This window comes from Talpa occidentalis, unplaced genomic scaffold (assembly GCF_014898055.3).
Source record: "Talpa occidentalis isolate TD23 unplaced genomic scaffold, MPIMG_talOcc4v2.1 talOcc4.11, whole genome shotgun sequence".
Classification (NCBI taxonomy): Eukaryota; Metazoa; Chordata; class Mammalia; order Eulipotyphla; family Talpidae; genus Talpa; species Talpa occidentalis.
Genome location: NW_023601104.1, coordinates 91,678,224 through 91,704,710, shown reverse-complemented (window position 1 = coordinate 91,704,710; position 26,487 = coordinate 91,678,224). Strand labels below are relative to the sequence as shown.

General features: G+C 46.2%; 1 protein-coding gene across 2 annotated transcripts; it reads left to right on the top strand.

Moving 5' to 3' along the window:
- On the top strand, positions 1–21,948 carry BATF (basic leucine zipper ATF-like transcription factor). Of its 2 annotated transcripts, XM_037501998.2 has the most exons (4): positions 1–275; positions 400–715; positions 2,899–3,003; positions 21,415–21,948. In XM_037501998.2, exons 2-4 carry the CDS (start codon positions 653–655, stop codon positions 21,622–21,624), a joined length of 378 nt encoding a protein of 125 aa, XP_037357895.1. In that variant the 5' UTR covers positions 1–275; positions 400–652; the 3' UTR covers positions 21,625–21,948. The 2 variants fall into 2 exon arrangements, with proteins under 2 accessions (XP_037357895.1, XP_037357894.1); XM_037501997.2 differs by having other exon boundaries at positions 1–715.
- Positions 21,949–26,487: the final 4,539 nt, after the last annotated feature.

The following is a 26,487-nucleotide window of genomic DNA, read 5'->3' as shown; positions in this document are numbered from 1 at the left end:
TGCCCGGAGGCCGCGAGGAAGACCCATCGTCAGACAAGACCGGCAGCTGCTTTCAGTTGAAAACCAGAAAGAAATCCCAATCTCATGGCTTTATTTTGGTTTAGAAATCAAGTCGAGTGACAATGGAAACTCTTTCCCTGCTGTCCTCTCCTTTCTGCCCATGTTGACAGAAGGACTTGCTAATTCTGGCTGGGGTTTTTCCCTCCCTGGGCTGTTTTTACTCTTTTATCTCCATCAATTGAAGAGAGCTCTTCAGCCTTTCAAACTGTCGGAAGGTATCTGGGGTTTTGTGTATTTTTTTTCTTTCTTTCACATAATTCTGTGGGTCTTTTCCCAGATATGTATTTTTTCTCAAATTAACTTCAAACTTGTTTAAGTTTCCGCCCATGTGACTTCCAGCGTGAGTTACCAGAAACCACAAGAGAGAGAGCGCCAGCCCCAAAGCGAGCGACATGTCCCTGCGGGGAGCAGTGCCTCTGCACCCCAGAGTGAGGAGGACGCAGGGGTCAGAGGCGGCTGCAGGGCTGGTAGAGGAGGGACCCGCAGAGGGGGGCAAGCCGGAGGCCTGGGAGCCGCCACACAGGAAGGCCAGCTGGTGACCAGCGAGCCCAGAGGCGTCTGGGGCTGTGAGCAGAGCCGGAAGACTGCAGCCATGCCTCACAGCTCCGACAGCAGCGACTCCAGCTTCAGCCGCTCTCCTCCCCCGGGCAAGCAGGTAGAGTCCTCCTTTTCCGCCCTCCTACCTCCTGATCCCCTGGGCGGCAGGCAGAGGAGCAGGGTCCTTGTCCTGCCCTGGAAGCCGAGGAGCTGAGGAGCGAGGACCCTGGCGTGCTAGGCTGGAGGCAGGAGCACTCTATTTGACTTAGGATGTGGTATTTGCGTTTAAGCTGTGCACATGGGTGGGAGCCCTCATCCTTCACCCATTCTGCCAAAGCCCCTTTTTCACTGTGCTCCCCAGGGGTGCTGATCGCCTCCACCTCCTCTGGGTTCCCACCCCATGAAGCTTTCTAGGAAGCCAAGAGGAGAATGAACATCAAAGAGGTCCAGGCTCTTGGAGGACAGGGCCTGCCTTCTCCCAGGCAGGAGGGGGCTGCTTAGCCCAAGCCCTTGATAAGCGGTTTCCCAGACATCAACATCAGGGCAAGAGAAGAAAGGGATCAGGGAGAAATAAAGAATAAAACACAAGCAAGTTAGAAGGAGGGAGAGCCTGGTCAACACAGAAAGATCTTTTCTTATCGATGGGGCAGTGCCCAGGGCACTGGCACAGCCAGTGGAGAGCATGCTGGAGCCTCTGTCCTCTGTGGCTTCTGGACAGGAAGAAGGAAATAAATCAGGAGGTGGCTCGGAGACTTGGAGACATGCATTCGTAGCTCTCAGTTCAGCTCTGGAGAAACCAGAGATTATGGTAGGGGTTTCTGGGATGGCTTGGAGTTTAGGTTTAAGTCAAAGGTTTTCACTGTGAAGATTGCCCAAAAAATGGGGCACCCTGCCTCAGAGCTTCTGGGGCTTTCCTTTCACCGCACCGCTTGACATGGGTCTCCATTGGAGGCTGCTTCTTTCTCATCTATCAATGGGTTAAAATTTCTTCTCCACCCGTGTTGATTAAAAATTGCATTCTTAGCATAGATCACCAAAAGGGCTTTCAAAATGCTTTGCAGCCCAAGTAAAAGTATTTAAACATGTAATAGAGCTGCTGCGCTATATACCAGGAGAGCACAGGTTGTAAGAAATCCTGGTGGAGACCACTAGGGGGCAGACAATCCAGTCCTCTGCTCAAGATGGTGTCAGTGTCTCAGACTGCCTGGAAGTCTGCACTCTTCTTAGGAAGGAAATTACTCATGGCTTCCATGGTAACCTGGTTCCCATCCCCCTTAGAGGAAGAACACTTCCTTCCTTTCTAACCCCATGCCCTCCTGTTGCAATGCCTGGAAGTACTGGGTGTGTTGGTGAGATACATGCATGGTGAGCACCGTCCTGCCCTTTCCTGTGGGGATGTGGCGGGTCAGGGAGGGAACTGCTGAAGGGCTTCATCGCAGCCTCTGGGAAAGGCTGGGACTACCCTAGGCCCATGCAGAAGATATGCCCATCTATGGGGTTTACTCAGAAAATATCCAAAGGTCTCCTTATCCTCCTACGCACCCACTCACTACCTGCATGGCCAGGTAAACTCCTCCTAAGGTCGTCCTGATCATTGGTTTGTACCAGACATTGTGCTCAAAGCCTCAGGGAATGTCAAGGTCACTGAGCATAATGAAGGGAATAGGGGAAGAAAGAGGAAGATCTGGGATGGGGAACTTGGCCCAAGCTGAAGATAGAGACATGTGGGGTATAGGCCAGGCAGGTGGTTGTGGTGGTGGGGAATAGGTATCAGACTTATCGTGAGAACATGTAATTCCCAGAGTACTGTGAGCTCTCAGGCAAGCTCTTGGAGCCTCAATTTTCTCATGTTTAAAATGGAAGCCATAATATCAACTGTGCAGAATCGGGCAATTAAACAAGAAAACTTTGTAAAAGTATTTGCACAGAAGCAGGCATAAAATAGCAAGAAAGTTCTAGTTCAAAAAGTGAGAATAAGGGTGGGGCAGCCCTGAAAAGGAGAGGCAGTAAAACGCATTTAATTGCCTTAACCATTTTTTCCCAAATACGGTCCTCTTGAGACCTCAAGATCTTGTGCCCTCTTCCTGTAGGTTTTACAAGAAAGTGACCGAGATCTCAGGAAGCATAATAGACAGTGGGGAAGAGCTCTCTTTGGGGCCTGGGCTTTTGATAAACAGGTGGATGGATGAGTAAATGAAAAGATGAAGAAATGGGAGGCTGGATGGACTAAAACCAACCACCTGCGTGCCTCTTAGAAGAGAAGAGCAGACGTGCCTAATTTATATCATCTCTGCTTCCCAGGACTCATCAGATGATGCGAGAAAAGTTCAGAGAAGGGAGAAAAATCGCATCGCTGCCCAGAAGAGCCGGCAGAGGCAGACACAGAAGGCTGACACCCTGCACCTGGTGAGTGTTCAGGCTTCTGTGTCCTCCTGAGCTGGGGTCCTGCCCCACCACTGTGGAACCTGGGCTATATCTTTGAATCTACCTGTTTGGAGAGAGCAAGTGGAGGGGTGAGGGCTGCAGGGTGAAATGGGGTGGGGAGGCTCTTCTGTGAGTGCATTTTTTTCTAAAGATTTATTTATGCATACAAAACTGGGGTACAGGCCAGATGTGGGGGGGGCAGTGAGAGGAGTCACCAGAGACAAAGTGGGGAACAGAACAGGCGGATTGACTGAAATACACTGCTGAGGCAAGCAGCGGGCGAGGCAGGAAAGGTCTGCTGCGCCATGTGGGTTGCTCCCTGGCCAGGGATCGGGGATCGAACTCGTGCTGCAGTAGCTGCGGATAGCATCATAGGTTGCGTATTAATCCCTTGAGCCACCAGGGAGGCCCACTGTGAGTGTATTGAGAAGACTCAGCATGAGGACTGAGTCAGGAGGCTGAGAAGAGAAATGAGCCTCTCTTGCCTGAGGTCCAGGGTGCACAAGTGGATAAATTGAATGTGGGAAGCCCAGAGGCTGGTGGAAGCAGAACCACCTGCTCAGAGTTGTTGGGGTGGCCTGAGAGAGAGCCCCTTCCTGTAGGAGCCACAGCAAGAAGAAGGCAGGACCTCCTTTAGGAGGAATTTAGAAGAGTTAAGTGCTTTGGGGGAGCTCATTATCCTGAAATGTTAAGATCACACATAGTTCCACCCTGGGAGGCCACTTGGGCACCATCTTGGGCTGCATTTAGGGCAAGGAGACAAGGATGCTCCACCTTACTCCTCTTTTCAGAAAATCATTAAGATTTAATTTTGAAATTTCAATTTTTAAAAAAGATTTATTTATTTATGCATACAACACCTGGGATACAAGCCAGAGATATGGGGGGTGAGAGGATTCACCAGAGACAAAGTGGGGAACAGAACAGGCAGACTGACTGAAGTACACTGCTGAGGGGAGCAGCGGGCAGGCAAGTCAGGAGAGGTCTGCTGCGCCATGTGGGTAGCTCCCTGGCCGGCCGGGGATCGAACTCATGCTGCAGAGGCTGAAGATTGCTTCATAGTGCAGTGCTTAACCCCTTGAGCCACCAGGGAGGCCCCTCAATTTTTTTTTTGAAGATTTATTTATTTATTTATTTATTTATTTATTTATTTATTTATTTATTTATTTATTTATACAAGCACTGGGTACAGTCAGAAGCGCGGGAGGGTGGGAGAATTCACTAGAGCCAGAGCGGGGAGCAGAGCAGGCAGACTGACAAAATACACTGCTGAAGGGAGCAGCGGGCGGGGCAGGAGAGGTCTGCTGCCCCATGTGGGACCTTCGCTGGTGGCCAGGGATCAAACCAGCATTGCACAGGCTATGGGCAGTTTTGCAGCCCAATGCTCAACCGCTGCGCCATCAGGAGAGGCCCTGAAATTTCAATTTTTAATGATATCCACCTGGGGTCTGTGACAGGTAAGTTTCAGGTATACTTATCAGGGTAGTCACCCTCCAGGCTGAGTTGCCTCCAATGTCAAACTTTGTAGAGAAAGCCCAGGCCCAGCCTACGCAGGGACCTCCGGGGGTGCTGAAATGCGATGCCCACACCCAAGGCTGCAGCCTCCTCTCCTAGGTGTGCTGTGCTCTTTCCAGAGTGACATTTTTTCCTGGTCTCCCAGCCCTTACTGCCTTACCTCTCTTATCTGCCCCTTCATTTGGTTCTTATTCAACCAGCTTACTTCACTGGCTCCTTCCTCCTCCAGCCTCCCGTCCCTCCTCTAGCAAGTTCACCCTCCTGCCCTTCCTCCTGATCCATTTCCAAACCTCTAGCATCTTAGAAATTTTAATGGTAAAAAAAGCCACTGGCTTTTTTTTAATGGTTAAAAATGAGCAATTGCCTCAAAATATGAATAGGCTTGTATTTATTTGAAAGATTGGCCTGGCATTCCGTCAGATAGAACAGTTGCTTTTGTCCACCAGGTACAGGGATGGTATAGTTGTAGAAAAAAAGATGCTTCTTTTGGCTTTGCAAGGGAGCCGAAGGCAGGCAGCGGCAACGTGTCTGATGGAACGCCTGTGTTTTATTTGGAATGTATTCAGCATAGTTCATTGCATACTATGTTGCTTTAAATTTGTAAATATTTGTTGAATTGAAAGAAAAATGAATGAGTGCCGTGCCTGTGCTTCCTTTTGGGCCTGTGCTGGGCAGCCTAAACATGTTACCATTTGTATGTTCTCATCGTGATTTCGTTTTTTTAAAGATTTATTTATTTATGCACACAAGACCTGGGGTACAGGCCAGAGGTGTGAGGGGTGAGAGGATTCACCAGAGACAGAGTGGGGATCAAAACAGGCAGACTGACTGAAACACACTGCTGAGGGGAGCAGCAGGCGAGACAGGAGAGGTCTGCTGCACCATGTGAGTTGTTCCCTGGCCGCTGGGGATCAAATTCATGCTTCAGTGGCTGGGACAGCTTCACAGTGCTGTGCTTAACCCCTTGTGCCACCAGGGAGGTTCCATAATGGTTATTATTATATGTTATTCTAAGAAGCAAAATAATAACCCCAACTTAAGACACATATGCATTTTATACATTATAATAGATAATAAAATTTATTATGCAATAACAATGTATTTAAAGCCTATGTATTGTGGAAACAAAATATTTACTGCACAATTTCAGAACTGAAAGATTTCTTTTTTTTGATTAAAGATTTATTTATTTATACAAGCACTGGGTATACAGTCAGACGCGTGGGAGGGTGAGAGGATTCACCAGAGCCAGAGTGGGGAATAGAACAGGCAGACTGATGAAATACACTGCTGAGGGGAGCAACGGCTGCGGCAAGAGAGGTCTGTGCACCATGTGGGACCCTCGCCGGCAGCCAGGGATCGAACCAGCGCTGCAGAGGCTGCGGGCAGCTTCGCTGCCCAGTGCTCAACTGCTGTGCCACCAGGGGAGGCCTAAAAGATTTCTTAAAGTCTAGAAATTTCAGATATGCTTTTGATGCTTGTGGTGCCCCTAGGCCACTCCTGGGAAATAATCCCCCCTAATACCTGGGGCACTTCTAGTGACAGAGAGCTCCCCCCTCCTAATGTGACAGAGTCAGCTTCCCTAGCTTGCTCCTTTCTCCCTGTAAGTTCAACTCACCAGTCTTCATTCAAGCCCTTGGGGGACATCTGTGAGGATGACGTCTCTGTCTCTTTGCTGTGTCGAGGTTCTCCACTCTGGCTGTCTCTCTCTGTCCAACAGGTGTTGGAACAGATGATTTAGCCCCTCTGAGTATACACGTCATGACTGCGTTGAAATAACTCTGGGGGCCCATGGAACCCCAGTCATGCAATCACCATGTCAACACCCTCGGCCCCAGCCTATCTCTAGAGCATCCCCATTGCCCTCTCCCCACTCCTTTCTTTGGAGCCCTTAGCATTTGTTTTCACTTTTTTTTTTTTTTAAAGATTTATTTATTTATGCATACAAGAGCTGGGGTACAGGCCAGAGATGTGGGGGTGTGAGAAGATTCACCAGAGAGACAGAGTGGGGAGCAGAACAGGCAGACTGAGTGAAATACACTGCTAAGGGGAGCAGCAGGCAAGTCAGGAGAGGTCTGCTGTGCCATGTGGGTAGCTTCCTGGCCGGCAGGGATTGAACTCGTGCTGCAGAGGCTGCGGATTGCTTCATAGTGCAGTGCTTAACCACTTGTGCTGCCAGGGAGTCCCTGTTTTCATTTTTTGACAGTGAGTGGATCACATCAGTTTGCATAGCCAACTTAGGGATTGCAGTCAGTGCAACTTATGTTATCTTGGCTCTGGGTAGAAGTGTTTGGCAACAGCACATAAATCTGCCATCAAACAGAGGGTTTAGCTGTTGTGTGAAATGTCAGTTTCCTCTCAGACTATAATGGGTACTTTATTCTCTTAATTATGTTTGTGATTCACGTAGAAAATCTTCTGATTTTCTTTATTTTATTTTACTGTTTTAAAGATTTATTTATGCATACAAGAACTGGGGTGTAAGCCAGAGGTGCGGGGGTGGGAGGTGGTGGTGAGAGGATTCACCAGAGAGAGTGGGGAGCAGAGCAGGCAGATCTACTGAAATACATTGCTGAAAGGAGTAGCGGGCAAGACAGGAGAGGTCTGCCACGCCGTGTGGGTTTCTCCCTGGCTGCTGGGGATGGAACTCATGCTGTAGTAGCTGCGGATAGGTTCATAGCACTGTCTTTAACCCCTGAGCCACCAGGGAGGTCCGAAAATCTTCTGATTTTCAAGCTGCATTTTCAAGCAGCATTCAAGTGCTTTATTTGCACTTAACTCTTTTTCCATCCACGCTTGGCTCAATATGTTGAGGCTCCAGAACCACCCTCTAGGCCTCAGATATAGCCATAGGACTCCTCTGTCCATACTCTGAACACCAGGGCTTAGCAGGTACTGAGAGAACAGTATCAAAGAAGCATCATGGCTGTATTAGTATTCTAGCCTCAATGATGCAGGAGTAACCTCATTTTCTTGTCACCATTATCTCTCTTAAAATACCAAGAGAATTATCTTGTTTCTCCAGTAACCGTGTGGGATACTTCCTCCTTAACATTTCCAGTGTCTGTCCTATAAGTGGTTTACAGAAAAATACTGTGCATTGATTGCTTTTAAAACAGCAGAGTAGGAAAGGAGCCTCTTTTGAAGACTGTGTTTAATCTGAGGCAACGTTAGAACATCTCCAGCACGACCGCCCCTCACATAAGCTGGAGCACGTGCTTCTTCTCCTAAGTGTGATATTGACCAACACAGTCCACATTCTGTTTTAATTCTCCTTTGGTTGGACATTTCATACAAGCACCCATCACACTTCCCTCCCACAGACACTGCAGAGGCCATGGGTGTAGTAAAGGCATTGATGATACAGGAGGAAGAAATATCCTGATCATTTTGTTTCTAAACTATATCAGTAGCTGGTAAGTGAATCCAGAGTCATCAGCTGAAAAACTATTAAAAATAGTAAGAGAATCCACTCTGCTTTCAAAATTAACACAAAAAATAAAAACTTTCTAACATGCAACCCATAACCAACTAGAAAAGTTTAATAGGAGGAAAGAGTCTGTTTATAATAGGACAACAAAAGGAGGATTACATCTAACAGAAAATACATAGGACTTAAGATTTTTAAATTTTAATATTATTCTAAGTGATCTTAAAAACACTCAAATAAATCAAAAGATATACCTTATGTAAAGATAGCAATTTTCCTTAATCTGTAGTTTTTGTTTAAGTTAATGTGATGCAAATAAAAACCCAATAAGACTTTCTAGGAATTGGAAAGGCACTGGACTAGCTCCCAATGAAAAATAACTGTGTGGCTATTGCCAGGAAAATTCTACAGAAAAAATGTATTAAAGAAGACGAACTGAACATGGTATTAAAGTGAATTTCATGGGGCCTCCCTGGTGACGCAGGGGTTAAAGTCTCAATGCTATGAAGCTTTTGGCAGCCACTGTAGCATGAGTTCGATCCTCAGCCAGGGAGCTACTCACATGGCACAGCAGACCTCTCTTGTAGCCCGCTGCTCCCCTCAGCAGTGTATTTCAGTCAATCCACCTGTTCTGCTCCCCACTCTATCTCTGGTGAATCCTCTCACCCCCCACACCTCTGGGCTACACTCCAGTTATTATATGCATAAACAAAATAAAAACTAATCTTAAATAAAATAAAGTGAATCACAAATATAGGTGTCAGAACAATGTGGAAAAGGCAACATGACACAGAATGGAATTCAGAAACCAACCCAAAAACAAACTCAACACATATGTCAATTCCCAAAACAAATACAAATGCAAAATGACTAACATGATGTTTCAAACAGTGAGAGAAAGCTGAGTTAGTCAATAACTAGAGCTGGAACAACTGGCTAGACATTTGAGGGGGAAAAAAAGATAGATTCTTCATTTGTAATACAGCACCCACATATTGAATGTACAAAAAGCAAACTAAGGAAATTTGAAAAATATGAGCATTAAAACTTAATCTCAGAATTAAGCATTTTCCAGGTAACACATAAAATCCTGAAACTATAAAGAAAAAGATGAATATGCATTATCTTTATACATTAAAAGTTAACACATTCTGTACAGCTTAAAATACTATGTGCAAAATCAAAGGCAAATGACAGACTATGAGAAATATCTGCAACCCATCTGACCAAAAAAGGGCATAGTTACTTAATATTGAGAGCTCTTAGAATAAGAAAATGATTAACAACTCAAAAGAAGAATGAGGGGCCTCCCTGGTGGCTCAAGGGGTTAAGACGCAGCACTATGAAGCTATCCACAGCCACTGCAGCACAAGTTCAATCCCCTGCCAGGGAGGTGATCCACAGGGTGCGGCAGACCTCGCCTGTCCCACCTGCTGCTCCCCCCAGCAGTGTGTTTCAGTTAGTCTGCATGTTCTGGCCCCCACTCTGTCTCTGGTGAATCCTTTCACCCCCTACACTTCTGGCCTGTATCCTAGTTCTTGTATGCTGGGATAAATAAATCTAAAAAAAATTAAAGAATAAGTAATGATTATGAATAGGCGACTGAGAGAGAAAGAGAGAGAGAGATGTAGAGAGAGAGAGAGAAAGAAAGCAAGGGGAAGATGTTAGATTCCATTTAGTTAGAGAAATGACAAGGCAACAGTGAAATTCCCCTGGCTGACAAAGACAAAATAATGTCTCTGACACGATATTGCTCAGGCGATGGAGAAGCAGGTGCCGTCACACACTATTGGTAGGAGTATACGTCAGTATATTCCAGTGGTGGACAATATTGAATCTGTCCGTCTAAACTGTAAGTGCATATACCCTGTAATTTGGCATTTTTTTTTTATCTTGGTGTCTATTTACTAAGGCATCCACAGATTATACAATTATGTAAGTGTAAAGCTAATCGTTGCTGAATTGTTCGTTATAGACTGGAATCAAGCTATAGATTCATCAGTAAGGGGCTAATTAAATAAATTATAGCTTGTCCATTCAGTGGAATACCATGACATTATTAAAATATTGAATTACATCTTTTTGTTTTTCAAGATTTATTTATTTATTTGTACAAGCACTGGGTACAGTCAGAAGTGTGGGAGGGTGAGAGAATTCACCAGAGCCAGAGAATTCACCAGAGCCAGTGAACAGAACAGGCAGACTGACCGAAGTATACTGCTGAGGGGAGCAGCGGGCGAGTCAGGAAAGGTCTGCCTCACCATGTGTGTTGCTCCCTGGCCAGCCGGGGATTGAACACGTGCCACGGAGGCTGCAGATTGCTTCATAGTGCAGTGCTTAACAACCCTTTGCCACCAGGGAGGCCCAATATTTATTTCTTAAAAGTAGGACTAAAGATCTAAAATAGGAGAGAGATTCTTTGCATTTTTCACCCTTTTGGATGATTTTCTCATATGCTTTTATTTTTAAAGTGTAAACATTTAAATTCTCAACATTGATCACGATTACATGTGATTTTTCCAACTTTAATTTTAAACATGGAATAGACTTCCATTGTGACATTTTATCCCTTGAACATCCTACAAGAATATCTCAGTCCTTTGGAAGAACCAACTGTCGCTTTGTATTTGAGTAATCCTAAGGTCACAGCCCCTCTGAGGGAAGGCAGATGCTTTCAATTGTGTGGGCATCCTATTGCTTGTAGTGGCTCACTGGTGCCTTGTAGCAGGAAGAATTTTGAGTCAGTGTCTCAGGTCCATGGGAAAGAGAGTTGAGATGAATTGAGAAGACATATTCATGAAAAAGCTAAAAGTAAAGTACAAACAGTAATATTAGCCCTGGACTGTGCATTGACAGGTAAGAGCTGACCTTGGGTATGGAACTGGGAGCAAAGGAGAGTAATTACCAAGCTTAAAAGCTAGAAGTTGACATGAGGATGGGGACACGTGCTTGCCTAGAGCTGGCTCCTGAAGGAATGTTGCACTAACTTAAAAAAAGAGAAAGACTGACAGGTTCCAGGGTATGTCTTTAATGCCAAATAAAAAGGTCATGAGTGTAAATCATGCAATTAGGCACACATGGAGCTTTAACGGCATGCTGTGAGGAGTAATGTACTTACAAAAGGAATGTTCTGACTAGTTCCTCCTAAACTAAGTTGGGTGTAAAGTCAGTGAATGATCCACGGAAAAGAGATCTTTCTCTTGGGCCTCCATTGCTCTCAACTCCATTTTATTTTTTATTTATTTTTTGAAAAATTTATTTATTTATGCATACAAGAACTGGGGTACAGGCCAGACATTTGAGGGGTGAGAGGATTTACTAGAGACAGAGTGGGGAGCAGAACAGGCAGATCTAATGAAATACATTGCTGAGGGGAGCAGCGGGCGAGTCAGGAGAGGTCTGCTGTGCCATGTGGGTAGCTCCCTGGCCTGCCGGGGATCAAACTTATGCTGCAGAGGCTGCATATAGCTTCACAGTGCTGTGCTTAACCCCTTGTGCCACCAGGGGGGCCCTCAACTTCATTTTATTAAAAATGTACTCAATAATCCCAGACTATGAAGCAGGCATTGTGTTAAGTGCTCAACCTACAGTGTTTCATTTAATCTGCACAAAAATCTTATTTTATGTAATGTCTGTCTGAGGCTAAGTGGCTTGTCCACAGTCACACAGCTTGTAACTGTCTGACTTTAGAGCTCATCTTCCTAACCACCAATAATGCTAAGAGCCTTTTCCTTTGGACTCTCATGAAAATGAATTCCTCTTTCCTAACTGATATCTCCCTTGACTCTCTTCGTGAATTTGTTCTTCTTATTCTTTAAGAAACATCCCCCAAAATTTACATTTATTTCCTCCATCGTTAACCCTAGTCAAGAAAGTAAAGACATCTCTGTGCAACATAACAATATATCCACTGGGATCATTTTTTGACAAAGCCTTGTAGCAATAAATATTAATGTCCCATATGAGATACACTGTGGCAGCACTACCACTTATAAGAACTTAAAGAAAAAATGATGCACAAAGGTGCTCAATTCATCATTATTTGTGAACAGTAAACATTTTATCAAAACTATAAAATCGGGGAAATGTTCAACAGGGAATTAAGTTTATTATGATACGTTCCTACCATAGAATGTTATATTGGTACTAAAAAGGACTATGGAGATTTGCATTTATCAACATATAGAGTGATGTCCATGATACAGCATTGCATTGGGGAAAAAAGCAAGTTACAAAAAGTATATAGAATATAATCCTGTTAATATAAAATATGTGGGTTTGGGCCATGTTTGCATGCCTGTCTGAAAGTATCCTCTGTAAAATGCTAATGTTTATTATTTCTGAGTGGTTAAATTTTGAGAAGTTTACTGTCCTCCTAGTACGTTTTTGTTATTTTTTTTCTAACTTAATCATTTTTTTTTAAGATTTCATTTTATTTATGCATACAAGAACTGGGGTACAGACCAGAGTTGCGGGGGGTGAGAGGATTCACCAGAGACAGAGTGGGGAACAGAACAGGCAGATTAACTGAAATACACTCCTGAGGGGAGCAGTGGGCGAGCCAGGAGAGGTCTGCTGCACCATGTGGGTCACCTCCCTGGACGGGGATTGAACTCGTGCTGCAGTGGCTGCGGAAGCCTCATAGGTTGTGTCTTAACCCCTTGCGCCACCAGGGAGGCCCCTGTTTTTGGTATTTTTTTAAGGACAACTATGTACCATTTTGTAAATCAGAATAAAAAATTAGACAATTTTCAGTAGGAAGGAAAAACATATTAAGGCCATCCACCCCTCCTAGCTGCTTGTCCCGAATGGATCAGGGTGGTTAAGTTCGGAGGTATAAAAGAGGTCTGTTCCACACTGGTTTTGACATTATAAAGAATTTCTGTCCAAACTTAATACAGATCACAGGTCACAAGATGACAGCTGCCCACTCCGAAGACATCTTCATGATCAAATTTTAAAAATGCAGATTTACATTCATACTGTAGGAAGAACATCCTTTTAAAGAAAAACATCAGAATACCTGGAGATAAGTGGGCAGAGACTATGAGTAGAAAGTTTATGCAATATTTTTCCTACCCAAATGAAAATAACCCATTTTCTATTCTGATTGTGAAAATGATACAGAGTAAGGTTTTCTCAACCTTGGTGTTATTGACATTTTGACTTGGATAATTCTTACTGGTGTGTGTAGGGGGAAACGGTGTCTTACTATGTTGTAAAATATAAATGTTGACCATGAGATAACAGCCACACCACCTCACTGCCCAGTTGTGAAAACCAAAAATATCTCCCAACCTTGCTCATCTCCTGGGGGGCAAAATGGCTAACTGAGAATGTTGTAATGGGGAACAGAAGCAAAAAATTGTATACTTTCTCCTGAGTAATCAATAACTCATAAAATTAAAATGGAGTTAAGAAAACTTATGTAAGTCCCAGGGCAGTTATATATTTTAGAGCCAAGCAGAGGAATTAAATTCCTAGAATCAAATGCAATTTCTGCAATGGAGCTCTTTGTAACTAAAGTATATTCTGGTTCTTTTTTTTTTTTTTAAAAGAATTTGTTTATTTATACAAGCACTGGGTACAGTCAGAAGTGCAGGAGGGTGAGAGAATTCACCAGAGCCAGAGTGGGGAACAGAACAGGCAGTCTGACGAAGTACACTGCTGAGGGGAGCAGCGGGCGGCAGGAGAGGTCTGCGCACCATGTGGGACCCTCGCCCGGAGGCCGGGGATCAAACGGGCACTGCAGAGGCTGCGGACAGCTCTGCAGCCCAGCACTCAACCGCTGCGCCACCAGGGGAGGCCCATATTCTGGTTCTTAACACATAGAGGAATCTGCCTCATTGCTAAGAGGGTGAGGTGGTACAGAAAATTATAAAAGCCTAGGCCACATTGCCAGTGCAAGAGTAAATGTCAGCAGAAATGATTCTTTCACTGGACAAGTATGTATTAGTCTCCTTGGTGTCAGGTATGGTTTGTTCTAGGCACTGAGAATACAACAGAGATAAGACAGATGAGTCCTTGTTTTCATGGATCTTACATTTAATTGGAGACAGATTGGGGAATAAACAATGTCTAATGGCATGAAGTGAAGCGTGCTTTTGAAGAGAATCAAAGAAGGCCTTTGTGAGGCCTGACATTTGAGATGAAATCTGAGTCAAAGAGAAAGACTGGGAAGATCTGGGGAAAGGTGCTCTCTGCAGAGCCTTGGGGCCCAGCTGAGTGCTGCAGGTTAAATGGCTGGTTAGTGAGGAGGGCACGGAATGAAGGTCACTGTGTTACAGAACAGGATTCAGACTGAGGCAGGGTGAAGGGGTCGGGGTGTCAACAAAATGAATTCAAATCCTACCTCGGGGAACTCTATCTGAACCTAAGCTGTAATCTACAAGGTGGGAAGGAATAGCACCTCACTGGGCTGTTTGAGGGTTAAATGAGACAGCAAATGTAAAAAACAGCAACATTACTTTTTTGTTCGTTTTACATTGGGGAGAGGTTGTATGAATTAATTTGTTTAGTGCAGGGAGCCTGACCTTTTTCTAGAAATCAACCAGATGAAGATATCAGATACATGAGCACATGTGAAAACACATACCCTTATTTGCAGTTGTTCATAAAAACGCTAAGAACTCACTGGCGTAGCTTTTCACTACAGCTGGTCAAGTTCCCTTTGCTTGGTTTGGATGGGGAAGGTGAAGTCCAAGGTAGAGAAATTACATGCAGAGCTCTTTAAGTGGTATAATCTGCTACCTCACTCCAGAGCTTTAATTTGGGAAACAAATGAGTTGCTAAGTAGGGGATGGACCTGGACTTTTTTTTTTTTTAATTAATCTCTTGCATTCATTTGTAGCTATCTCAGAGTTATAAAGTGGGAGCAGGAAAGTACTTAAATGCTTGCTAAAATACCCACCCTGAATTATCATGGACATCACCTAGTAACTTAGCAGACTCTTCAGGTGCACATCAGATTTTGATAAACAATGGTAGATTCAGTTGACAGTCAAGCAACATGATTTTATTGAACACTTACTACCTGCTGGACAGGGTCTTAGTCATTGAGGACAAAACTGAGGACCATGATAAGCCCTTGCCTCATGGAGCCCAGAAATCTAAAGAGTAACTAGTTTGACAGTTACCATTACTGAAATTCAAATAGATGCCCTGCCTCTTGCCTTCCCATCATAAGAATGAACTGTTCTGGGCTACTTGAAATTGTTTTCACCAAATATAAAAATAATATAATAGTAAGTCACTCTGCCTTAAACAGGCATTTACTTTTAGAAAAGTTTTTTGACTTTCAAATGTTCTCCCACCTTCCTAAAGTTCTTTATATCACTTATTCTACATAATGTAAAATAAATTTAATAAAACAAAAATATGAAGTTAAATATATAAATAGGTAATAAATTAATGATGTGAAATGTGCTATATTATTATATTATTTTTAAGAGGAACCAGAAATGAACATGAAAAGCTCACCTGAGAAGTATTTTTTAAAATCTTGATGGCTGAGACCCACCCCAGAAGAATTAAATTGGAATTAACTAGAAGTCCAGGAATTAAGATTCTTTTCAAAGCTCTTCAGATGATTTCAGTGTGAAACTAGGGTTGAGAGTTCAGGGAGCTGCCTTCAAGGTCACTCACTGTCAGGTACATGCAGTAGAATATGTGGAGTGAATTTGGAGCAATTATATTGGGTATATAAGCAGACATTCTGTCCAAGGCACCCCACAATTTAAAGAACAAAGAACAAAGTGAACAATTCAAATCTTTGTATTGATGGCAATTATTAGTTGTCTGTTTTTCAGAATTGAACTTGCTGGTGATGACCTTTCTAAATTGAAATATCAGTCAGGATTACATTCAGCTACCAGTCACAGAAAAATCATCAGAGGCATCAATACATCAAGGTTTACTTTTCTAAAATACAAGAAATTCAATAGTGGAAACAAATCAGGATGTCATTAAACAGCCAAACTCCTCTTCTTTCTCTGTATGGCCAGGCCTGGTTTGTGACTTTCATCCTCAAGGCTGCAAGATGGCTGCTGAACCTCCAGGCATTAATCTGTGTTAAGGGAGGGTGGCCTTTGTCCTGGTGAGCCTTTGCTTTTTCCGTTGGGAAGGATAATTCTGCATATGCACCCCTGCCCACCAGTACTTCTGCTTACCTCTCATTGGTCAGAATCCATCACATGTTCACCCCTAGCTGCAAGGGAAGCTGGGCATTTAAGGGTATTCTTTTCCCAGCCTCTCTAGAGGAAAGCAAGGGGAAAGTTTGGAATAGAGGCCTGGTGAGTCGATCTTTAGTGTTTGTCACATACAAAGTCAAGGAAATCATAGTCCTGAAGCCAAGGAAAAGACTGTGGGACCCTAGACAGGATCGTGAAGGCATGACTGAGGTGACTAAGCATCTGTTGATAATGAGGCCCCTATCCTAGAGCTTCAGCTTTAAGACATGACAGTGATAATTTCTCCAGATTCAGACAAATTATTCATTGCAAAGACATGTGATCTAGTGATTCCTCTTCTGTGGCTAGAAGCTGCAGGGCTGAGAATGGGGCAGCCTCGAGGCAAGGCCTGTTCTGCCCCTCATAGGGGGAGGAGTAGGAGTCAGGGTTGATTTCCCCAGGATTGGTGAGAGAGGTAGGCATGGATGTGCTAGAAATGCACATAGTCAACTACCAGACTAGCTTAGGAAGGGTCCTACTTCTCAGTCTCAGACTTCTCCAGGATGGTGGGCTCTACTCTAAGGCAGTATTCGGTGGATAGGGGGTAGAAACTGCTGGAGACTGAGCATATAGCTGGTGTGAGGGGTGAACTTCACATACTACTCTCTTATTTCAATGTGGGTGGGAACTAAAAGGTCATCCTCCCAATAAATGATAAGATGTTCTGCTCAGAAGAAAACACACAGGGACTCTTTTTACCCTCTGGAATTTGTGGTTAGAAAATCAAGGAGAAGTTTAAGGCACTAAACAGAAGTGGGAGGGAGGAGGACCAAGCTCTGCTCAGATATCTGGAGAGTCCCTGTCAGAGCTCTGGGCCAGTGCTAGTCCTTGGTCTTGGTCCCAGTTGGCTTCCCTGAGGGTAAGGGACCTGCCTGGGGATTCCCCATCATTCAAGAGTTCTTTGAGTGACCCCCTCCTTGGCCCTCCAGGAGGGAGTTTCCCAGAATGTTCCCACACCCCCATGAAGCCTCCTTAGCTACCCCAAAGTTGTTTGTGGTTCGTGATGGGGTGGTATCAGGTGACCCCACAGGTGAGGGAGAATTGTGAATATTAGCATCTGGATTTGCATGAGATGGGAAAAGAGGGAAGATGAAATTGGAAAGTCAACAGGGTGGAGGCCTCACAGGAGATAATTACCAAATATCGTAAGATTGAAATAGACTTCAAAGGGAAGAGGGGTTGGTGGGCACAGCCTCTGAAGCCAGACTGCCCCAATTTAAGTACTAGGGCTGCAGTTTACAAGCTGCATGATCTTGAGCAAATGGCTTAACTTCACTGTACCTTAGGTTTTCCTCTTCTGTAAAATGTGAATACTATTATCTATCACATAGCGTTGCTACAAAGATTAAACGTAATGATAACTATAAAATACTTAAAAGAGTGATAGTATGGTAAAATCGTAGCATTTAATAAATGTTATTTGTTAAGTTGAACTAGACTCGTCTCTTAAAAATTTGGTTCCTACTAATCTTTCTTACATAAATTGCATGTACATCTTTCTATCCCCAATACACACACACCTTCCTTCCAACAGTTAGGGGTTAGAGGCTTTGGTTTGCTAATATACTCAGGTAGCCCATTTGGAATCTGAAATATCTGAGAATTGGAAAGGGCTTAGAGACCATCTAATCCTGTGGCTTTCCACATTCGCTCACTGCACATTAGAATCCCCTGGAATTCAGCAACAACCCAGTGCCCAGGCTGCTCCCCCTAATTTATAAATCAGAGCTGGGCCTCCATATTGTTAAGTCTCATGTGTGATCATGGTTGACAATCACTGTCTTGGTCCATGCTTCCTGCTTTAAAGTGAGGCCACTAGGACTCAGAGAGGAAGTAACAATCCAGCAAGACAGGACCCAGGACCTCAGTCCCCAGTGACTGCAGGTAGGTTCTCCCTTTGTCATATATGCTGACCCACTGTGCACCTAGAGGGGGGCTGGCCTTGAGTTAGCCCCTCACAGAACAGTCGGACAGGAGGTGCCTCCCACATTTTACTTCCTCCCCCGCCCACCTCAGTCAGGAGGCAGATGATGGGCTCTGTGACAGGCACAGCGTGACTGGATTGGGGGTCTTGTGTTATTTTGTGTCAGACCCCCCCTAGCAAGACCCAGTTTTCTCTTGGGAGCCTAGAGGGCAGCTCAGGGCTTCTCAGCAGCTCTGGGGACCTTTGGTCACTTGAGTGGCTGGTCTTTCAGGGAGAGTAGCTGGGCGTGCTAGAAGCTGCAGGGCTGAGAAAGGGGCAGCCTCGAGGCAAGGCCTGTTCTGCCCCTACATGCTATGGGGTTTTGGCACAATTAACTCAAAGTTTCTGGACCTCTGAGAAAATCAGTGTCTTGAGGTGAGTTCTAAAGCCCTTTCTCCCAGCAGCTGCTGCCCCTCTCTCTCCCTCCCAGAGTCATCTTGGGGGATAGTTTGTCCTAGGGTCTCCGTTGGCCTTATCTGTGAAGTGGGAGTAATGGTAATAGCTGGCCTCCACGCCAACCTGGGAGAGTTACTGTGAGGTGCCTGAAGCACTTACATGAATTCCAAAAAGTAGAAAGTAGGTTCTGTGGAAACCGAAATGCAGACCTACCCCTCCCCCTCCCCCACCAGAGCAGAAGCCCTGCATGTTAGAAGCCAAAATTTACTTCCCAAATGTTCCTCCTCCCCCTCACTGAGTTCTAGGCTCAGTGAGGAAGTCAGGGGATGTGTCCAATTTTGCCCATTCTACATTTGGGCAAACAACCGTCCCTGTGCCCCAGTGGCCATTGTCTTGTGCGAGCCCTTTCCAAGGCAGGATGTCCCCAGGAGGGCTGGGGTGGACCGGGCAGCGGCAGGTGGGGACTGGAGGGATGAGGCCCCAGATCAGCCACTTCCTCTGCAAGGGAAGTCAAACTCTTCCTCTTGTAAGTGGCTGGCTGGCGGCAGGGCCTCTGGTTTCTCTGGGGCCCTAGCAGGAAGCAGTCTTGCTTCCCAAGGTAAAGATGTTTCTTGTCACAGGTGGTTGCTTTCTGGTTAGAGGTGGCAGCAGTTATCACCCCCACTAGAACTCTGGGATCTGCCAGTCAAGGGGGACTGTGAGGGTGGGGGTGGGGCAGGGAGCGGCAAATGAGAAAGCCAGAGAGAGCTCAGCAGAGCTTGCTTAGGGAGGAAGAAGCTGCTGTCACTTCCCGAAAGCTGGGCCTGCCTCTAGGCGGGGAGAAGGTCAGGGCGGTTGGTCCCTGTGGCCCGCCTACCCCACCCCTCCCTTCTGCTTGGGGTTTGCCCAGACTCTCTGGAGCACAGAATTTACAGTAAATGTTGTCACCAGTGGAAACTCTCAGAGGGGGCGAGGAAAGGACTAGAGAAAGGGGCAGGACTCACAGCCCCCAGTTCCCGTCTTAAAAACATCCCCCAGTCTCATGTGTTGCTTTATCTTATCTTTCGGTAAAGAGGGGATGCCCTCCTGGGATGTGCCTGAAAACAACCAAATGGTAAGCTGAGGGAGCCAGCCACACCTTGCAGAAGAAGCCCGTACCTCTGACTCCACCACTGGCTCTTGGTATCCCACACCCACCCCATCTTAGAGATGGGGGTTTCCTTTGTACTGACCTAGGCGCATTTTCTAGCTCAGAGCCACATACAGGAAATGCCAGGCTGAAGCTGAGCATGCTCTCCTCTGGCCTTCACAGACGGATGGAAGCGGGCTAGATGGGTAAGGCCAGAGTTGAATCGTATGCTCTTCTACCAAAGAACCCCCAGGTATGTGGGTTAGGGCAACTGGTGGTGTAACAAGCTCTCTCAGAAGCTCTTACTCCTGTTGGGATTTTTTAAGACAAATTTTAAATGTCAAATGATCTTACATCTGCTAACTGTCACCATAGTTTTTGAATTCACTCCTGGTTCAGCAGTTGGATGTTACCAGCCAGCCCATCAACAAACATTTGAGCTCATTTTATGTGCCAGACAGTCAAATAGGAAAGTGTTGACTAATTGAAACAAATCTGATATCATATTTAGCCTGTGTTTTCAAACCTGACTGATCATTAGAATGACCTAGGGTGTTTAGTAAAAATTCAGATCTCCAGAATTCATGCCAAATTCCAAACCTACTGAGTTCACATCGTTAGACTTCAGGAAGCCTAACACTATATTTTTGATAACATAGAGGCTACCTTGAATTAATTCTAGTGAGATAGCCAAGTTTGGGATATGGTGACATAAATCAAACAGAACTAGAAAAATAAGACCTGGAGTTTAAATATTAAGTCACTTTTTAAAAAACAGAAATGTTTATTTGTGTCTCCAGTGATGTTTTCCCTCCTCCTGTGGGCGCCAGTGACTAGCACAGGTGGTATGTTAGTGTTTGATCCAGTCAAGGAATGTGAACCTGAAAATCACACTGGAAATATGATTCCCTGGGCTTTCTGATGGTGGAACTGTTTCCCAATGATGCTAATTACCAGAGTGTACGTGTTGATTATGTGATGTGATCAGTAATCAATTCTTTTTACCTGGAGTTTTCCTGATCAACATGTATCTAAACAATGGGGGAAAGATGTTTCTGGAAAAAAGAAGGAACACATGTTTGGAACATACCCAAAGTACTGTGAAACAGACCCAGGGGTGAGCAGAATGGAGTGGAATAGAAGACTGTCGTGGATTTTGACTATTTCATATTTAGAAAGACCCTAAATATTTGAGAAACTGGGTGAAGCAGGTAACTCCTGATGGATTCTTACAACAAAGACTTCATGCCAACCCTAGGACCCCTTGAAGAAAACATGGTGTCATGTAGAGTGGAATAGGGTGAAATTAAACAATTAAAAAATTGTTCTCATTTTTAAAGCCAACCTAAACGTGCCACTCTTACCCACAAGCATATTCACAGAGATCCATGTGCAGGTGCACAGGGAGCACACACAAATTCACACACACATTTGCACAGACACGTCTCTTAGGTGGGATTGTATGAAACGGTCTTACAGGTCAAAACAGACAAATAGCAGCAATTACATGTGGTTCAACCTGATATGTAGACATACATGCACATAGATCCATGTGTTTATATAGAGGCTCCTGGGCATGCGTACAACACAGGCAAATATATGTGCACACCGGCACGCACTTGTGTGCAGAAAAATTCTCCAGTGTCCTTCTCCATGGCTGGGCTGATGGAAAGCTAATCAGATGCCTCTTGCTGCCCCCTCATCTTGCTACCTTCCCCAGTATTAATTTCCAATGCCAATCTCTCCCCCATAGGAGAGTGAAGACCTGGAGAAACAGAATGCAGCTCTGCGCAAGGAGATCAAGCAGCTCACAGAGGAGGTGAAGTACTTCTCGTCAGTGCTAAGCAGCCATGAGCCCCTGTGCTCAGTGCTGGCCACCAGCACACCCTCGCCCCCCGAGGTGGTGTACAGTGCCCATGCCTTCCACCAGCCTCACGTCAGCTCCCCGCGCTTCCAGCCCTGAGCTTCCAGAGGTGGACAGAACAGAGCCCCTCCCAGCTGCTCCGGGAGGTTTCGGTGGAGGCACACAGACTGGCGTCAGGCAGCCCTCACCCCTCAGAGCCCTCTCGCCATCTGGAGCCCCGAGGCCGAGGCCTGGACAGGACTGAGCACAGGACTGCAGCAGTTGGAAGTGTGTGTGGCCTTCCAGGAGCGTTTACTCCCGTCCGCGTATACTTGACCCCCATGTGGGTTGAGACCCGATCTAGAGTGTATGACATAAAATGCCCACATCCCATAGCACAAAGGGATGAGGGCAGGGGAGGGTTATTTTTCTAAATAAATGTCTAAAAAGAAACCAAGTTGGCCAGGCAGTTTCCTTCTATTACACTGTCCCTTGAAACCCAAATTCTGAGGGGTTGGGACCATCTTTTGTCCTTGGCCCCAAGAGCCCTTTGAACTCTGCAGGCTCTGCTTATTGGAGTTCTTCTTGCACTTGGACTGTTAATCTACTTAGGAAGCGGAGATTTTTCAAGGCATTTTCAGAGCTCCATCGAGCCCCTTGACCTCCCCCCTTCTCTTCCTCATTGCCTCGGTGCTTTCTAAATTGTCACCCAGTGATTCTCTAGTCAGGAAGAAGCACCAGATGCCATTCCGTGTAGTGGTCATTCAGGTCAGTCCTCTCACCGCCCATTCCCACAACCACACTTACCATCTCCCTCTAGATGGCTGGCCCAGGGCGATGGTGGGTCAGGGCCATGCAAGGCATTCTAGTAAGACACGGGCACCCCTCCTGTGGAAGCCAGTGCTTTCTTCATGTTCTCCTGGGGCAACATGTGGCTTAGGGACACAGGGATTTTCCTGCCAATGGATGCACATGTCCTTCTGAAGAGTCCACTTCCCTTGGAAAGCTGTGATACAGCTGTGCTAACTTTGCCTGTCCCTGGGAAGCTCTGCAGGCCGCCATCTTGAGCAGGGTTTGAGGACAGAAGTGGTTCAGGTGATACAAGGCTGTGCTCAAGTTCACCCATTTGGGCAGAGCCTGCAACCAGAGCTCTCTGATCCCCTGCTTCCAGGTGCACCTGCCCTGCAGAGACCCCCAGGCTGAGGGCCCCTAGATGGCATGCTCCAGCCTTGTCCCCATCACTGCTTGGGAGCAGTGGCAGCACCTGCCCACACACATGGCCTCCGCTGATTGATGAGGACCACCACATGTGAGGAGGACCACCATGCCAGGCATCTACTTCAGCCCCTCAGCAGCCACCCTTAGTGTCACCTTCAGTCACTCCAAGGAATTGCTGCTGCCCACTGCCTCCTACTGGTAGCCTCTTGGGTGTAGTGACCACAGGGGAAAGAGAGAGCAGGCCTGTTTCTCTACGTCCGCTCCTCTTCAACCTGCCACTGACAGCTCTGGTTGGTTTGAAGTAAGATCTCAACCCTGTGTCTCTCCTCACCTCACCAGGATTAAGCCAGTGTTGGGCTAGAGAGATTACTAAACCCCACAGAAGCCTGGAAAAGCATGTCCTTGCACATGGTCACCTGGCCACAAGGAGGTGACTGTCAGTGGGAGGAGCCCTACTCCACAGCTTCTGAGGGCGTGTTGTGACCACTGGGCACCTCACACCCAAAGTCAATGTACGTGGATGCCTGAGTGTGGGCACTGGGCTTAGGGCCTGCTCCACTGTCCAGGAGACCCCCCCTCCATGTCAACATTGCTTCTGACGCAGGACCCTATTTGTGAACCTTAGCTCTCCCAATAGCAGTTGGCCAATAAGACTGCTCTTCCAGTGCTTGGGCTCTGGAAATGGGCGAGAACTTGCTCATCAGCTTCATTCAGGCCGGGCTTTGGTAGCTCATGCTCTGCGTAGCTCTTTCCCGCTCCTGTGTGAACAGGCAAAGAAGCCAGTGGTCACTTTGTATGTTGGGGGCACTGAATAGGATTTGTTTTTCATTCATGAAGAAGCAGAGTTTGGGGTTCTTCTTCCTCTACAGCCAACTCTGCCAGGACCTGACCTGAGACAGAGGCTGGGACAGGTTTCCCTCCAATCAGAGGTTTCTCTCCCCACCCCTGCCCTAGTGCTACGATTTTCCCCTAGAAACCCCGCAGAAGGCACATGACCTGTGTCGGGCATCTTCTGAGCAGGTTGCAGGGTCAGAACTAGCAATGCGGCGCTCACGTGTCCTGTTCCCATCTCACAGCAAGGACGCCTCTTCCCCTTTCATGCTCCACTTTCTAGTGACCCCCCAGCAGTTTTACTTCTCCTTTCTGATCAGTTTGGTAGCGATCTATCAGAAGGCTGAGCCCAAAGTGAGTGCCAGTGTTGACCTCATCTCCACCAGGGACATTGGAGGGGCAACGATGAATAGAGACTTGAGCTCCCAGAGCTTTGACCTCAGATGTCTCAACTGCCAGGTTGTGTCCCAGCCTCCTACGGATGACAGTGGCTCTGTCATGCTGGTGGGTCATTGAGCACATTCAGATGTCTCAGGCAGACACTGTAAATACAGGAAACTCACTGGATGGAGGACAACTGGGAATGGTGGCGAGTGTGGCAAACTGGGAAGGTGAACTTACCTCCTGAAGCTGGCAGCTGCCCCCAGGTTCAAGCTCATGCTGCCATTGTGGGAATTCCAGTCCAGTGCTGCCACGTCTTCTAATCAGTCAAAAGCAGACCAAATCAGAATTTCTACAAGAAATCTCCCAATGCTTAAAGCACTGCAGCTTTAAGGTTGTGGATGTTTGTGGATCAGGTTTGCCTCTAACATTTATAGAGCCTAGGGAAAGAGTACAAACTGGGACCACATACCATCTGTCCATGTGCACATTATAACTCAGGCTGACAAAATATGTTAACTATATTAAACAAAATACGTTCTTTTCTCCTACCTGGATAAATATATCTTCCCAACAACCTGGAAGACAAGGTGTGAATTTAGAATTCTTAGACGCTTCCAAATGTTGCATCAGCACAAAGTCACCCAGGGAGAAACTCCCCCCAATCTGCAGCTAGTCCTCTTGGCGTCTCTTCCTTCTGGTCCCTCCTGTAGCACAGCGATATCCTGTTCCCGGTGGTGGGCATAGCAGCCTGGGAGACAGAGTTCCAGCCATCCCCTCCTCAACAGCCACTCTCACCCCCAGGGGTGCACATACCAGTATTTTGTCTCTTTGAGAATACATGTCACCTTGAGGGCTGCAGCTCGTGGAAGCCCGTACAGGGCCACTCAGGCGGGGGTTGTATGTCCCAGGTGAGTGAAGGGTCTAGAATGGGGATGAAGGCTCTGGCTAGGTGAGTGCCCTTGGTCCTGAAGACTCTTTGCCCTATGGGAAGGGAGTGTAACAGGAAAGGGCCAGGGCCAGACCCCGTAATGCGGGGAATCCAGAGCAGGATCTTCTTTTGTCCAGCCTCAGGGGTGGCACCCCGGAGCCACCTGCTAGTTTGTAACTCTCCTCTGGGACAACAGTGTCTTCCTGAAAAGCCCAGGCCGCAGGAAGGCTGCACACAGCGAGAAATGGGCACTCGATAGCGTCATCATTTTCAGTCACTTTGAAGCGACGGTTCCTGGGGAATATTCGTTTCCCCACTTGCCGTCGTCAGTGTTTAGCTCTTACCAGCAAAGTCATTCCCTGAGCTGGTGTCAAAGCAAATTACGGGAAAGCCAGAATCGTAGTCTTTGGGCTGAGAAGTGTGGGTGGGGAGAGAGAGGGAGGCATAGTCAGCTTAAAGGTCACAGGGTTGCCAGCTACTGGACCCAAACTTACCAGCAGTGTTTATTAATACCTCCAGCCAATGCCCCAGCTGTGGCGGTGGCTTTCCAGTAAAGGAGGTGAGCTGCCACGGCGCCCCACTTCTTTGTGGGACAAGCAAGCCATGTCTCTGCAATATCTGGCTTCCTCCTGCCCCGCAGGTTTCAGAGTTCCCAGGCTGCTCAGGAATTCCAGGAGGGAAAAGGGCCAGTGAACTAAGATCAACACTCAGATGGTAAAGATTTAATCACCTTTCATCTCTGTCAGAGGGGATTGGCATTTTATTTTATTTATTTTTTAAAAGATTCATTTATTTATGCATACAAGAACTGGGATACAGGCCAGAGGTGTGGGCGGTGAGAGGATTCACCAGAGACAGAGTGGGGAGCAGAACAAGCAGATCTACCGAAACACACTGCTGAGGGGAGCAGTGGGCGAGTCAGGAGAGGTCTGGTGCACCATGTGGGTAACTCCCTGGCTGAGGATGGAACTCGTGCTGCAGTGGCTGCAGGTAGCTTCATAGTGCTGCGCCTTAACCCCTTGTGCCACCAGGGAGGCCCCAGATTGGCATTTTAAATGGCACCAAGGAAGGATGATTTTTGACCCAAAGGGATGGACGCCTACTGGTGGCATTTTAGACTGCAGCAAGCGTGTAGAGGAGTTATTTAATGGAATTCTTGCCATGTGATGCCTGGTTACTGCAGTGGCCTTGTGTGGGGGGAGTGGGAGATAGTGGTGGGAAGGCAACAGAGATATAGACCTCTTAAAATTTTTTTATTTTATTTCTTGCTATGTGATTTGAGATAACCTATTTTCAGGAAAATAGAATAAAAATTTATCCTGGTTTGAACAATCTACCAGCAGGCAGAGATAAGGAGTCTCCTCTTAGAGAAACTCACTTGGGAAATTTGTATACATTCCATTGCTGCCAGGGAAGTGTGTCTGGCTTCTTCTGAGAGATTCTGAGATTCTGTAGTGATTGAGAGATTCTATAGAGAGACTGCTTACCTTGTAATTGTGCCCAGAAACCAAGATTGGGAGAAGTGGCAGAGATGGACAAATGCCCTCTGGGAGAATTCTCCCCCTTTCCCTTACTGCACAGCACTCATTTTATCTCGGATGGCGCTGTGTCCAGCTAAAGAG

Bases quoted from the DNA above. Each gene is read 5' to 3' on its own strand.
- BATF (XM_037501998.2), top strand. From the start codon at position 653: ATGCCTCACAGCTCCGACAGCAGCGACTCCAGCTTCAGCCGCTCTCCT. The intron at 716-2,898 runs GTAGAGTCCTCC...TCTGCTTCCCAG, and splicing joins CTCCTCCCCCGGGCAAGCAG to GACTCATCAGATGATGCGAG. The intron at 3,004-21,414 runs GTGAGTGTTCAG...TCTCCCCCATAG, and splicing joins AGGCTGACACCCTGCACCTG to GAGAGTGAAGACCTGGAGAA.